The sequence below is a fragment of the Antennarius striatus genome, chromosome 7 (genome assembly GCF_040054535.1).
Source record: "Antennarius striatus isolate MH-2024 chromosome 7, ASM4005453v1, whole genome shotgun sequence".
Taxonomy (NCBI): Eukaryota; Metazoa; Chordata; class Actinopteri; order Lophiiformes; family Antennariidae; genus Antennarius; species Antennarius striatus.
This window is the reverse complement of record NC_090782.1, coordinates 5,678,078-5,693,412: the sequence shown is the minus strand read 5'-3', so window position 1 is coordinate 5,693,412 and position 15,335 is coordinate 5,678,078. Positions and strand designations below refer to the sequence as shown.

At 43.1% G+C, this 15,335-nt stretch overlaps 1 protein-coding gene across 1 annotated transcript; it reads right to left on the bottom strand.

The window, feature by feature from the left end:
• Positions 1-3,877: 3,877 nt before the first annotated feature.
• LOC137598789 (excitatory amino acid transporter 1-like) lies at positions 3,878-14,980 on the bottom strand. The gene is made up of 12 exons (XM_068319263.1): positions 14,847-14,980; positions 14,674-14,731; positions 9,716-9,982; positions 9,493-9,630; positions 9,164-9,371; positions 8,505-8,547; positions 8,261-8,389; positions 7,889-8,073; positions 5,943-6,176; positions 5,492-5,686; positions 4,341-4,475; positions 3,878-4,076 (listed from the first exon to the last, which is right to left on the bottom strand). Exons 3-12 carry the CDS (start codon positions 9,936-9,938, stop codon positions 3,878-3,880), a joined length of 1,689 nt encoding a protein of 562 aa, XP_068175364.1. The 5' UTR covers positions 9,939-9,982; positions 14,674-14,731; positions 14,847-14,980.
• Positions 14,981-15,335: the final 355 nt, after the last annotated feature.

The window sequence follows — 15,335 nt, the reverse complement described above, 5'->3', positions numbered from 1 at the left end:
TCAACAGACATGTTGGTGCAGGAAACAGAGGTGATGAGGAGGTGATGGGCAGGTTTGGTATCCAGTAGAGGAAAGGACAGATGGTAGTTGACTTTGCAAAAAGAATAGAAACACCTATAGTGAATACTTTCTTTCAGAAGAGGCAGGATGACCTATAAGAGTGGAGGTAGGAGCACACAGGTAGACTACATTTTGAGTAGACGGTGTAATCTGAAGGAGATTAGTAACTGCAAAGTAGTGGTAGGCGAGAGTGTAGCCAAACAGCATAGGATGGTGGTGTGTAGGATGACCCTGGTGGTGAGGAAGATCAAGAGGGCAAAGACAGAGCAGAGGACGAAATGGTGGAAGCTGAAAAGACAGGCTCTGTGTTGTCAGGAGGTGCTTCCAGATGACTGGACAATTACAGGTAATGTGATCAAGGAGACATATAGGAGAGTACTTGGTTTGTCATCTGAAAGGAAAGTAGATAAGGAGACTTGGTGGTGGAATGAGGAGGTACAGGAGTGTATACAGAGAAAGAGATTAGCTAACAAAAAGTGGGACACTGAGAGGACTGAGGAGAGTAGACAGGAGTACAGGGAGATGCAGCGTAAGGTGAAGGTAGAGGTAGCAAAGGCCAAACAAGAAGCTTATGATGACTTGTATGCTAGGTTGGACAGTAAGGAGGGAGAGACTGATCTATACCGGTTGGAAAGACAGAGAGACAGAGATGGGAAGGACGTGCAGCAGGTTAGGGTGATTTAGGATAGGGATGGAAGTGTATTGACAGGTACCAGTAGTGTGATGGGAAGATGGAAAGAGTACTTTGAAGAGTTGATGAACAAGGAAAATGAGAGAGATTAGTCAGGATGAAGAGAGGAGGGCATTGAAGAGGATGAAGTGTGGAAAGCCATTCGGTCCTGATGATATACCTGTAGAGGTTTGGAAGTGTCTAGGAGAGGTGGCAGAAGCGTTTCTGACTGGGTTTTTCAACAGGATCTTAGATAGTGAGAAGATGCCTGAGGAATGGAGGAGAAGTGTGCTGGTGCCCATTTGTGGAAACAATGGAGATGTTCACAGTTGTGCCAACTACAGACAAATAAAGCTGATGTGCCATTCAATGAAGTTATGGGAAAGAGTAGTTGAAGATAGACTAAGGGGCAGAAGTGAGCATTTGTGAGCAGCAGTATGGTTTCCTGCCAAAAAAGAGTACTACAGATGAAGTATTTGCTTTTAGGATATTGATAAAGAAGTACAGAGAAGGCCAAACTGAGCTGCATTGTGTTTTTGTTGATCTGGAGAAAGCTTATGACAGGGTGCCCAGAGAGGAACTGTGGTATTGTATGAGGAAGTTTGGAGTGGCAGAGAAGTATGTTATAGCGGTGCAGGACATGTATGAGGACTGTAAGACAGTGGTGAGGTGTGCTGTAGGTGTGACAGAGGAGTTCAAGGTGGAGGTGGGACTGCATCAGGGATCAGCTCTGAGCCCCTTCTTGTTCGCTATGGTGATGGACAGGCTGACAGACGAGGTTAGACAGGAATCTCCATGGACTATGATGTTTGCAGATGACATTGTGATCTGCAGTGAGAGCAGGGAACAGATGGAGGAGAAGCTAGAGAGGTGGAGGTTTGTCCTGGAAAGGAGAGGAATGAAGGTTAGCTGCAGTAAGACAGAGTGTGAATGAGAGGGACCCAAGTGGAAGAGTGAGGTTACAGGGAGAAGAGATCAAGAAGGTGGAGGATTTGAAGTACTCAGGGTCAACAGTCCAGGGCAATGGAGAGTGTGGAAAAGAGGTGAAAAAGCGTGTACAGGCAGGATGGAACAAGTGGAGAAAATGTCAGGTGTGATAGAAGAGTTTCAACTAAAATGAAAGGAAAGGTATGAAAACTGTGGTGAGACCAGTGATGTTGTTTGGTCTAGAGACAGTTTCACTGAGGAAAAGACAGGAGACAGAGCAGGAGATAGCAGAGATGACGATGCTGAGGTTCTCTTTGGGAGTATTTAGGATGGATACTCCTAAAGTCCCTCTGATGAGTACATCAGAGGGACAGCACATGTTAGAGGTTTTGGAGATAAAGTCAGAGAGGCCAGACTGAGATGGTTTGGACATGTCCAGAGGAGAGATAGTGAATATATTGGTAGAAGGATGCTGAGTTTTGAACTGCAAGGCAGGAGGCCTAGAGGAAGACCAAAGAGGAGGTTTATGGATGTAGTGAAAGAGGACATGAAGGTAGTTGGTGTGAGAGAAGAGGATGCAGAAGACAGGGTTAGATGGAGGCAACTGATTCGCTGTGGCGACCCTTGAAGGGAAAAGCCGAAAGCAGAAGAAATTAAAATCTGTCCTTGTAGCTACTACCCAGTGGCATTTAAATCTAATTATTTTAACATATATAAATTAAATCATTTTGTCATATTAAATTTGACCTATGTGTGTCAGTTCTCAAAAGAGAACTCCTGCACAGGAGAACATTGTCCACCAGGGGTAGCCACAGACACAATACAGATCACATTTCAATTCCTGAGCCATTTATTTGTCCACCAAAATGCTGAGCTTTTTACTAAAATAGCATCAGACAATAATTAAATCCACTGATGAGTTATAAAATGACAGAAGCTTTGAATGAACCTTTCATTTCTCTAAAAAAAAAAAGCAACATCAAAGCATAAAGTAAATATACATTCATTCCATCAGGCAATCACTAATTTTGTTCACAGTACTTTTTCACAAAGCAAAAAAAAAATTGTCTCGCAGTAGGATATTAAATGACACAAAATTAATAAAGACTTTTTGTTAGCAGCACAACTTACGACGTAGAAAATTCAATCATGTGTATGTACACGATACACATTATAAAGGTATAAAGCACTAATAATTTAAAAAAAGAGCAAACACTATGAAAAAAATAAATAATAATAATAATAATAATAAAGTAATATGAAAACTGGAAACACATTTTTCATATTTATCATTCTCTTGTTTGATATTTCACTATTTTTCATGTAGTGTTTCAGACACTTTAGCAGTCCTACTTTAAGTCCTACATCCATTCTTTAGAAGCAATAGCACCAAAGAAATACACACATATGTAATATTTATATTAAAGTAGTGGAAATATATCAACTTCAAAATAATAAATATAGCAACACACCAGAGTTTAACATTCTAGTACATTCAAAATTGTAAACTGACATTGTGCAATCACACAAGTAAAATAAAAATATCAAAAATGTATAAATACTATAACAATATAAATACATGATGCAAAACAACTTTAAAATTGATGCTTTTACATTCTCCTAATATGCTGAAGATTTTTATATACAGTGCTCCATATTGAAATGCTAGTAGAGGTAGTCACAATCAGAATAACAGAAATGTGTTTGCAAAAGAAATACGTATTTGTTGTTTTGTTATGCAACAGAAGATGCCACAATATGCAGGTTTACATATTCACAAAAATCTGATGATTTACTTTTTCTTTGTGAGTAGTAGTGTTTCCCTACAATAATATTACATTTAATACTAATAACACTGATGCTGTGGAGTTCAGGATGTTCTGACTCTGGATAATAGATTAGACATTATTCAAAGACATAATGAAATTGAGACATTCTAAAAATTATCCCTTGTTTTGTGAAATACTGAATTTATCTTTTATTAAATTATGGTCATCGTATAGCAAAATACCTTCATGTTTCTGGCAGACTACATCAGATGTATAACTCTTCTCAGCAGTGAGTGCTCCCAACAAGCAGCCCCATGAAGGCGCTTGTATAGCCTCAAACACTGCCTGTTGACCAACAACTACTGTTTTCTAAGGCTCTACCTAAATACAAGCCAACCCTCAAGCTAAAACATATTTGGCACATGAAGCCTATTAGTTATAGTGCCCTTCTTCACATTGTGGTTTCACTGTTGTGGTGGTTGAGAGAATCATTTTCGTGGCAGATAAGCTGGTATGGCTTCTCGCTCTCTTCGATTACAGAGTTGCAGACTTCAGCATCTCGACTCTGCAGTTCTTCACGAGAGAGATGTTCTACGATGCCAGCCCCGAGAGAATCCCCCAGAACGTTGGTGGTGGTGCGCAAACGATCCCTGAAAAGTGAAAAGGGAGAGTTGTCACATACATGTACAGACAGGGAGCTAATAACAGTATATATAATAGAAAACAAAACCCTAAGCTCAAAACGTGGCTCTAAGGGCAGACTATCTAATCTGTGACTTTGCATTATGCATCAGTAACCTTTGTAGTGGTGGGACCTCTTGACTCTCTAAAGCTTTACAATGACATTTAGGCTGCAGAACCACAGAACCTAAACCAACCAATCCCCGTCATGATGACATTCAGTTGGAACTCACAAGAACCAATCCACAGCGATGATCAGTGTTATGTCCTCTGTGGGCAGTCCCACCGATGTCAATACGATCACCATGGTAACCAGGCCAGCCTGAGGGATGCCTGCTGCTCCGATGCTGGCAGCAGTTGCCGTGATACTGTGTGGGCAGTGGGAGAGATGGAGGGGAGACGGAAGACGTTTAATATGGAAAACAAACAAACTGCACATGTACACTCCTCATGGGGGTAGTAGAGCGATGGATACTCATAAACATGTGACAGTTTTTGTCACATGTCGCAGGACCTACTCAACAAGTATGGACTTTTTTCAGAGCAGAATGTTGATGTGTATTTGGTAACAGTGAAGGCATAAAACAGTCAAAAACACAGCAATGTTGGCTATCACATTGTCTGTTGAGCCCCCGTTTTGGTATCTCAGGTGTTACATCTGGACTCAGCATCTTGAGTGTTTCCAGTGGCGGACCGTGTATTTCACACCTAGGCTTTCAGTGATGTTCTAGTCAGTCAAACTTGCATAAATACATCTCATAAAGATGTAAGCGGCTCCCACCGCTGCCACCAATGTAGCGTTTGAGGACAGAGGCGTGCGTTTATAACTTCTCTCAAATGGGACAAAAACCATCACTTCTGAAGAGGCGTCAGCCCTACCCCTTTTATTGTCACTCGCACAGAAGAACCCCGCGGCCACACCTTTTATAGACGTCACACAACTACATGACAGAACAAAACCGGCTGTGCTATTTACACACTGAAATGACCAGCATTTATGACACCACAGCTGAAAAAACAAAACACAGAAATACACTAACACACTACTAGAAGTTGTATCACTTTCATCGTGTATAACACGAACAATTTTTTTTTCTTTGTTTTTTTTTTAAGGAAAATGCATTAAGGTATAATTAACTTTTATCATAAATATTATCACCGCGGTGCACTGGCGTCGTGCACGGAGTGTCCCCCGCCTCATGCCCTATGCCAGCTGAGATAGGCTCCAGCTCCCGACGAAGCGGCAGAAGATGAATGAATAAACATTATCATGATTTCTGTTTATGTGAGGCCAGCAGAGAAGGCTTGCTGGCCCTGACTGCCCACCACTGAGTGTTTCTAGATGTGTTGTAGAACAAAACCGTCAAAACCAATATAGGATTACCTGATGGTGAGTATCTGGCCAAAGTTAAGATCCATGTCATTCACTTGAGCAATAAAGATGGCTGCCACGGCTTCGTAGAGGGCGGTGCCATCCATGTTGATGGTGGCTCCCACAGGGAGGACGAAACGTGTCACACGTTTATCTACATGGTTGTTTTCCTCCAGACAGCGGAAGGTGATGGGCAGGGTGGCAGAGCTGGTATCATCATGACATGGAACCAAAGACATGAAGTGAAATATTGAATTAATTAATCAAGATTGTTGTGTTGAATATATTTTCCCATTATTGTTTGGGACAGATTCTGTAATCTGGCAAAAGAACCAGGGCTTCTTCTTGATGTGTCCCTGTTATCGATGACACATAAAACACACCCTAACACACATTAGATGGGAGGCAAATATAAAAGGAAAAATATCTGCCATTGCCTGAGACACTAATATCTAATGTTTACCTGGAGGAGGTTCCCAGTGCAGTGATCAGAGCCTGCAGCAGACCCCCAATGAAACTGAAGGGATTCTTTCGGGTCATCAGAAAGTATAGCAGTGGAAGGACAAAGAGCCCATGAATCAGGAGACCCACGGTGACGGACACGGTGTACATTCCCAGCTGGCCACCGACCTCAGCCAGATTATTCATCTCCACTATTTTTCCTGCAATCAGGAACATGATGCCCACGGGAGTATACCTGGAAGGTGATAGGATTTTGTATGAGGAAGAATAACAGGCTGTCTGTTAATGCTTTTTTAATTACTACAAATCTACAGTTCATGATATCATAGTTAACCATTTATAGCTACAACAACAATAGCCATTCAAATTCAGTCTTAAACTTCCCAACAACTTGTTTCCTCCTGTTTCCTCTGATTTTAACTTATATTTTATTTCTGAGTACCTCAAGTCTCTGGATGTGCAGGGACTGTCATGGTTGACACATCTCTGTAAAATCGCATGGCAATCGTGGACAGTAACTCTGGATTGGCAGACCAGGCGGTGGTCACTCTTTTCAAAAAGGGGGACCGGAAGGTGTGTTCCAACTATAGGGGGATCACACTCCTCAGCCAAGAGACATAGGCTCTCCTGCGTGTCCTAGGTCTTACCCATGGTCTCCTCCCGGTAGGACATGCCTGGAACACCTCCCCAGGGAGGCGTCCAGGAGGCATCTGGAACAAATTCCAGAGCCACCTTAGCTTGCTCCGCTCGAGGCGTAGGAGCTGCGGCTCCACTCCGAGCTCCTCCCTGGTGACTGAGCTCCTCACGCTACTTCTAAGGGTGTGCCCAGCCACTCTACAGAGGAAACTCACTTCCACCGCTTGTATCCAGAATCTTGTCCTTTCAGTCATGACCCAAAGCTCATGACCCAAAGCTCATGACCATAGGTGAGAGTAGGAACGTAGATTGACCGGTAAATCGAGAGCTTTGTCTTGCGACTCAGCTCCTTGTTTGCCACAACAGACCTATACAGCGACCGCATCACTGTGGAAGCTGCACCGATTCGTCTGTCAATCTCCATCCTTCCCTCACTCGTGAACAAGACCCCATGATACTTAATACCCCAAGATACTCCACTTGGGACAAAGACTCTCCACCGACCTGAAGAGGGCACACCGCCCTTTTTTCAGGTGGAGAACCATGGCCATGGATTTAGAGGTGCTGATCCTCATCCTACTCGCCTCCCACTCAACTGAATCCATCCCAGTGCACGCTTAAGGTCCAGGTTTGATGAGGCCAACAGGACAACATCGTCCGCAAAAAGCAGAGATGAAATCCTTTGGTCCCCAAACCAGACTCCCTCCAGATCCTGGCTGCGCCTAGAAATTCTGTCCATAAAGATTATGAGTAGATCTGGTGATAGAGGGCAGCCCCGCCGAAGCCCAACATGCACCTGGAACAGGTCTGACTTACTGCCGGCAATGCGAACCAAGCTCTGGCTTCAGTCACACAGGGACCGGACAGCCCTCAGCAAAGGGCCCTGAACCCCATATTCCTGAAGCACTCCCCATAAGATACCAGGATGGACACGGTCACATGCCTTCTCCAGATTCATAAAACACATGTGGAGTGGTTGGACAAACTCCTATGAACACTCGAACACTCGACGGAAAGTGTAGAGCTGGTCCCGTTCTCCGAGACAGTACCTCTGGATTGGCAGACCGGGATGGTGGTCCTTCTTTTCAAAAAGGGGAACAGGAAGGTGTGTTCCAATTATGGGAGGATCACACTCCTCATCCTCCTAGGGGAAGTGTATTCCAGGGTACTGGAGAGGAGAATTGCGGATTGAATCCGTGGTTCGACTATAGGTCTAACAAGTTTGGGCCTGCCGAGTCTGTCCGGCCCCCTGCTCTGCCAGTGGATAGAAACGTAATAGTGTTATGGATATAAGGCTGTGTCTTTACTGACCAGATGATGATTGACACCAGTCTCATGATGGCTTCATTCAAGCAGTCAAAAAACTCCTTGAGGGCCTGGCCTTGCTGCTTCATGTTGCCGATGACCAAACCGAAGCACACGGAGAAAACCACCAAGCCCAGAGCGTTCACTCCAGCAGAAGAGCCAGGCACAGGAACTGTTTCTCCTACTGTCTCCTATTGTAGGAAATGTTTAAAGGAACATATGAATGCTGAGACACAAAGCAGACAAATCTGAACTGGATTAGCACTAGTGAGTAGAAAGATTAATTTAGAGCTATTTATCACCCCCAGATTTTACACGTCATCATTCATGATTCATCTAGCTTAGTTTTCTGCAGGAGATGTTTGCTTCTATACCCACCTGTATGGTATGCAGCACCCTGCTGAGGTTCATGTACAGCCTAGACTCTGTCTCGTTCAGAGAGTCAGTGAGGTTCAGAGTCACTGTCACATTCCTACTGTGCACGATTGTCTTATAAACAGTTTTATACTGCAAGAAAAAGCATGAAAAAGACATTGTTTATGTTTGTGTGTTTTGTTTGTCAGATTGAATAATGAGGTAACAAATATAAAATGTGACGTTCTAAAGACAAAAATTGCCTCACCTGCTTGAAACAGGCCTCCACCAGATTGGGAGGAATCATGTTCCTGGGATAAAAATTAAAAATCATATTTGTAATTACAATATTGTCACATTGTTATAAAACAAAACAAGTTACAACAGGGTGTAACACCTACGTAGTCTGCTGCTGCTCCTGCTGTAGAATGTCTGAGATCCTATTGATGCTGCATTTAACAGTGTCTGAACTAAGCTGGGCAAAAAGACTAGAAATAAATCTTTAAAGGTCCCATATTGTGCTTTTTTTAATTCATGTCATTCAGCTCCCAGATGTCCAGCTACACTGTATTTGAAATGTCTTGCACCAAACTGATCCGTGGTCCGTAATATCTTTGATTGAATATTGTTAAAATCACTTCCGCCCCAAAACGCCTCGTGTTAATGGCCGTGCCTCTGAGCTCCGTTTATCAACCCCCCCCTCCTTCGATTTACGTACGTTTTGTTTACATGGTAGACGTATACTACAGTAATGATCTGGCTCAGACCTAAACACTGAAAGTCCCTCACAAGCTGTTGAAGTCGGCTAGCATTTGGCTAACTACTATCTCCACTTTAGTCAGGTGTGTGTGTGTGTGTGTGTGTGCGTGTGTGTGTGTGTGCGTGTGTGCATGTGTGTGTGTGTGTGCGTGTTTGTGTGTGTGTTACCTAATCAGATCCAAGAAAGCATCAACAGCCTGAACTGGTTCTATGTTTCCAGCATTGGCCATTGGACTTTCCCATCTGCCTTTTCCTGGCTGAAGGATTGTCACAACGATGATGCCAATGAAAACGGCAATGAGTGTAGTCAACATGTAGTAGACCACCGCACGTACACCCATTTTACCTGATGCTTTACCATCCAGAGAGGACATACCTGAGACAGCGGAAATCAAGAATTTGTCGTGGGACATTCCCTCTCCTTTCCGGTTTTTATGGCTGACTGGTGATCATCTGAGACATACCGGCAGCTTTAAATGTGTTTGTTCCAATCCTACCTGTGACCAGACTGGAGATGATGAGAGGCAGCACCAGCATCCGAAGCATTCTCATCAGTAGCTCCCCAGGAAAGGCAAAATACTTCATCTCCCTCAGGGACAAGTTACGGGGACGCAAAGCAAAGCCCAGAATTACACCTGAGTAGGTTTACACACATAAAATAAGTAAACTGACTTCATTTAACTAACCTGAGTATTAAATTTCCACTATTCGGCCACTCACCCATTCCTACAGCAGCAACGGTAAACAGAACAAACAGATTCCTTTTCAGGAAACCTTTGAGGCAGTCCCAGTTGACAGAGCTCATCCTCTCCTTCATGCTGCTGGCTCTCCTCTCCATGGCCCTGCGTAGGCGACTCCTCAAGTGTCCTTTCTCTGGAAGGGGGGCTTTGTCCACGTCCTGGTTTAGGAAAAGACTTGCACTAGTTGGGGACTTCTCGTTCATAATCAGCTCCAGCACCTGGTCCAGGAGGCAGGTCTCATGAGAAACTGCTCAAAGAGAGGATATAAGAAGAAGAAGTATACTTTATAATAAAGGAAGAAACAATTACTTATGTCAAGATGAAGTCTGGCTGTGGCACAATACTTATCAGTTAAAGGTAAAAGTGTAGATGATAAACAGAGCTGATTCACATCTTTGTGATTGCAAATGGAGAAGACACGACATGGCCTTGACACTTTGAAATGTTGTGCATGTAACCCCAAGTGGAACAAAACGGCGACTCAAATTTTATTATTAACAGCACATGATTAAAGCTGTACCAACAGTATTTTTCCAACGGCATGTAAGTAGTTCTGATCTCCGTCTCTAAATCTTAACCATGACCTAATATTTAAAAACACAGAGCCTCCAACCATGTTTCCCTCTGCTGAACAGCACAACGTCTGCATGCAGAACTGTGCTGCTCCTTAACATCGATGCAGGCTACAATGTTTTCCTCTCAATCACACCTGTAAACAAATTTAAAGCCCTGCACACAAAGAACAATGTATTTCACTAGCCTCTTCATCAGCTTGTCTTTTACATTCAATAGAATCACTCTGAGCTCAAACACCTTAATATACTGTATTCTTCCTTACTCTGGTATAAACCAATGTTACCGCAAAAGACTCGGCTTATTATGTTTGCATAATTATTTATTGACTTTCTTTTGTCCATTGTTTTGAGCTTGCAATTTATCTATACATCCTACACAATGGGCAAAGAGCCACCGAGCTAAATCTATTATTTAACTCAGTGTCAGATGAAGAATAATCACATTTCACAATGCTGTCCACACTAATTGCCTGAGGAAAATACAAGAGTGCAGGAGGAAACATCTGATTACAGTACAAGGTGTAGTTACAACAGGTCTGAACGACTCAAGAGAGTGCTCATTACCACGGAGTGCTGAATGGATGAGTATGGGTGAAAAGGTGATTTAAATCATACACCTCTTCCTCACCATATTCAGAAGCTCTTGATTGAGACTGGAATGGACAACAACTCATAACAACAGAATTTAGTGATACGCTGTGCTTATTCAATGCAAATCAAAGCAACACAATCCAAATGAACAACATACAGTATGTTTGTGCTGATAAACATATAGACACAGATGTATTGCAGTCGCTTTACTGCACTGTTGCCACAAAGAGGGAGCTAAGCCGAGAGGCAAAGCTCTCCATCTACTGTTCAACCTTCGTTCCTACCCTCACCTATGGTCACGCGTGATAGGTCATGACCAAAAGAACGAGATTGTGGATACAAGCGGCTGAAATGCACTTTGTTAAGCGGATAGCTGGTGTCTCCCTTAGAGATAGGGCGAGAAACACTATTATTTGCGAGGGGCTCAGAGTAGAGTCGCTGCTCCTTCGCGTGGAAAGGAGTCAGTTGAGGTGGTTTGGGCATCTGGTGCGGATGCCTCCGGGGCGCCTCCCTAGGAAGGTGTTCCTGGCACATCCAGCTGGGAGGAGACCTTGGGGCAGACCCGGGACCAGGTGGAGGTATTATATCTCAACACTGGCCTCGGAACGCCTTGGGATTAAAGGTAAAATCTTGAACCTGAGCCCGGGTCTAAGTCTGACCCGACCCAAAATTCGGGCCGGGTCGGGCTCAAAAAGTCAGTAATTAAGTTCGGGTTGGGTCGGGTCGGGCTTTAATACCCCTGGGCTCGGGTCGGGTCAGGCAGGATTTGTTTTGGACTCAGGCTTAAGATTTTAAGATCCAAGCCCGACCAAGCCCAACCCGGCCCAAATGTCAATAATCACGTTCGTGTCGGACTCGGGCTTATCTTTTGCTAAGTTTTTTAATAAATATATATTTATATATTATGTATCTCAAACAATCTATGAATATTAAACTAAGGAATACCTTTATAAAATAAATAATTTAGGTAAAACAGAGAAGGAGCTGTATGAGAAACATCCATCTAAAATACCTGCTCAGTTCCCTCCGTGCGTCAGCTGTATCTTTTCCTGTCACTTTACCTTTCCGATCGTAGGCACTGAAAGTAGAGGTAAGATCTTATGTCCGAGCCCGAGAATGTCAATAAAAATGTCAATAATTACGTTGGGGTCGGGTCGGCCTTTAATACCCTCGGGCTCAGGTTGGGTCAGGCTGCATTTTTTAGGCCCGATTTTACCTCTATTTGGGATCCCCCAGTCAGAGCTGGTGGATGTGGCCGGCGAAAGGGAAGTTTGGGGCTTCCTGTTTAAGCTGCTGTCCCCGCGACCCGACTAAAAGATGGATGGATGGATGGATGGATGGATAATAACAATAATAATAGTTATAATAAAAACAAATTATTTTTTAAACTCATGTTACTGATTCATTTTAACATGAATATTTGTGTGCACAGGCTCCTGAATTAAAGACAAAGACACAACATGACTAGGGGACTGTAAGCATACAGTATATGGTGGGAGGTAGAGTGGCGGGCAACTCCGACCAAGTGTGCCCCCAAATGAGAAGCTATCACCAGCATCATGCCGATACAGTGATCTGAAGCCACTGTCTCTGGCTCACTCTGCCAGTCCTGTTGGGGCTGCAGGAAACACTCTACGCTTTGTTTGATGACACACGTATCAGCCTCTGGACGATGGTGATGAACAACCAGGATTTCTTTTTTCAATATTCATGTAAAGCATCAATAACTCTCACGTGATCGTTTTAATACAGATAACAAGGATATACACAACCACAAGCACACACTGTATAAAATAATACGATTAAACTCATTTCTACTAGCATGCAGCATGCATGTTTAGCAGAGCGCGATGCAATGGTTACACATGCCAAGAGACAGGCAGATCCGATACGTGTCTAACAGTTGAATTATTTTATATACATAGCATTTTTTCACGCGTTCCACAAACTAAAAATCAAAATCAGAGCAGCATGTACTGCCATGAACCAGTTACAAACTCAGACGTTCAGAGGAAGCTTCTCTTCCTCACAAACTGACTGGCTCGCTGGTTACTCACCACTCATGGTTCACAGTCGCTGTCTAACAGTCCGATCAAAATCAGTAACAGTAACAGCTGTTTCTCAGCTGCAGAGGGTCAGGAAAGTGTGCGAGAGCGACAGGATGGATCGCTGCACCGCTCTAATAAACAGACTGACATGAAAAAGCCTCTCGTATGACCTTCTCACACACACACACAGACACACACACACACACACACACACGCGCGCACACACACACACACAAGCAGTACAGTCAACCTTTTGCAGTCCATGACGAGTCCATCAGTGGCTTCCATCTGTAGTCTCCAGTCCTTTGCTGAACCCTGCCCCTCAGCTCTACTCCCCTGAACCATACTACAGGTCTAGTAATACTACTTGCTTGCACATTGGCTTAATCATGTGACATGTTGTACCTAATACATAGGAATCCAAGTAGAGAAACACTTATATGTTGTACATATTGTGTCACTAAAATTTAAGGCTATGAGGGAGGATCTGAGATTATTGCAACCAAATAAAATGACAGTTCAGGATGGACCTAGGTGCTGCGTTCTGGGTGTTCATTAAATGGCTCCATGCTGGCTGGTCACAATGGACAGAACTGCTCCATCACATTATTTTCTTTGTTCTCCATCTCATCATGTCTTTAGTCACATCTTCTCCTAAACCTGTGCTATGACTGATGCAGTCTCCGTGAGAAGAAAGGAAACACAAGTCCATCTGATGTTCATATGCCAATGTTACTGCCTCCATTCAACGAATCATGGAGAGAAATTTAGAATACATATGGGTAGGCCCACCTCATGTAATCATCTTTTTTCCATCATTACACAAACCAAATTGAGGGCGAAAAATAAGTATTTTATCTGTCATTTCTGTTTACATGATAACACCAAATGAATTAACATCAGATGAGGAGCTGATTGGGTTCATCTACCTGCGAGGTTTGTAGACAAAATCAGAGACGCCGTGTAGAACAGAGAGTGACAGTAAGGACAAGATCATTAACACCACGAACCTCAACACACGTCTACACATGATGCCCCAGATCAAGTAGGACAGTCAACATCTTGACAATGCTTGATTTCTTTGTAGAACCAAAGTTGAGTTATTCTTTGGCGATTATTTCACGTCTTTTATTATAAACAGAATATCAGATCCCTCCGTGGTGGGTAGAACTATGACTACACAGCTGAAAACACAGCAGCTATCAAATACAAGAAGAATCACAGAACGGTTAATCATTGCAATTGTCTTTTAAGCAATGAAAACGAATAGTTCATTACTAACAACAAAAGTAGTCGCAAGAAGTATAAGAACACTGACTTCTTGATATAAACAAGCAAATGGGAATAAAATAAGATGGGAGTTTTAAAAAAAAAGAAAAAAGATGTGTATAAATGCCTGAGAAATCATTGTAATGTAAAATCAGTAAAATACCACCCAGAACACCAAGAGAAAAATATGAATTAAATGTTAATTTCTCCTGCGTAACAAGCCTGCAAGTCTCTTTTTAGGAACAAGAACAACTTGTGTGGATTTCAGCCATTCCTGATTACAGCTCCATCAACTTTATGATGGAATAATTCCTTATCATTCTAAAATTTTCTTGTACCACAAAGTGACTCTCTCACTACCAACTCATCTTGAACCAGACCTGTTTAACTACACGGTATGTCTTACATCTGTTACTGTTTCTATTGTAACAGATGCGTAAAAGGGATAGGCCTACCCTGTTTCTGCTCTTTAGTGGAGGGGAGAGATCCTTCCGACGTCAGCTGGTTCTCCTCCTTAAACATGGTGCAAAAACAAAAAAACAAAAAAACACAGATTAAAACTTCACAACATGCCATAAACACTTCATTCAAAATTGTGTCAGAAAGTAAGTAATTATTAATGACGAACCAAATGTTACACAGCTCCTGTCTGCTCAAGACGCGCCTCACGCTGTCATGTGGATTTCTCTCTCCTCACCACACAGTCGAGGATGGACTAGTGTTGCCCACACGAAACATTTCCTCTCGTCATTCTCACTGCTATCGCCCGTTTTACTACCAAGCTCCTTGCGCTTCTTCCACGGAGCCTCCGGCGGAGAGGAGAGGAGCGCCTGGGAGGTCTGCGTGGGAGGAGGAGAGGTTATGGATCCTTCTGGAGAGAAATAAATAATAAGCCACCCGCTGCCTGTCCACAACAGTGAAGTCAGTGTGAAATACTCCCAAGATGATAATTAAATAACACACTGGAATAAATGGCCACTGTGTGATCTTTGCATCAACATTTGTTTTCTTTATCAGACTGAACCTGCGTCTTGGAGGAGACTGCAAAATTATAGCAGCGCTTCAAAACGCATCTGTGCACTGGAGGAGTCAGGGGAATGTTTTTGAAAGCCTTTGG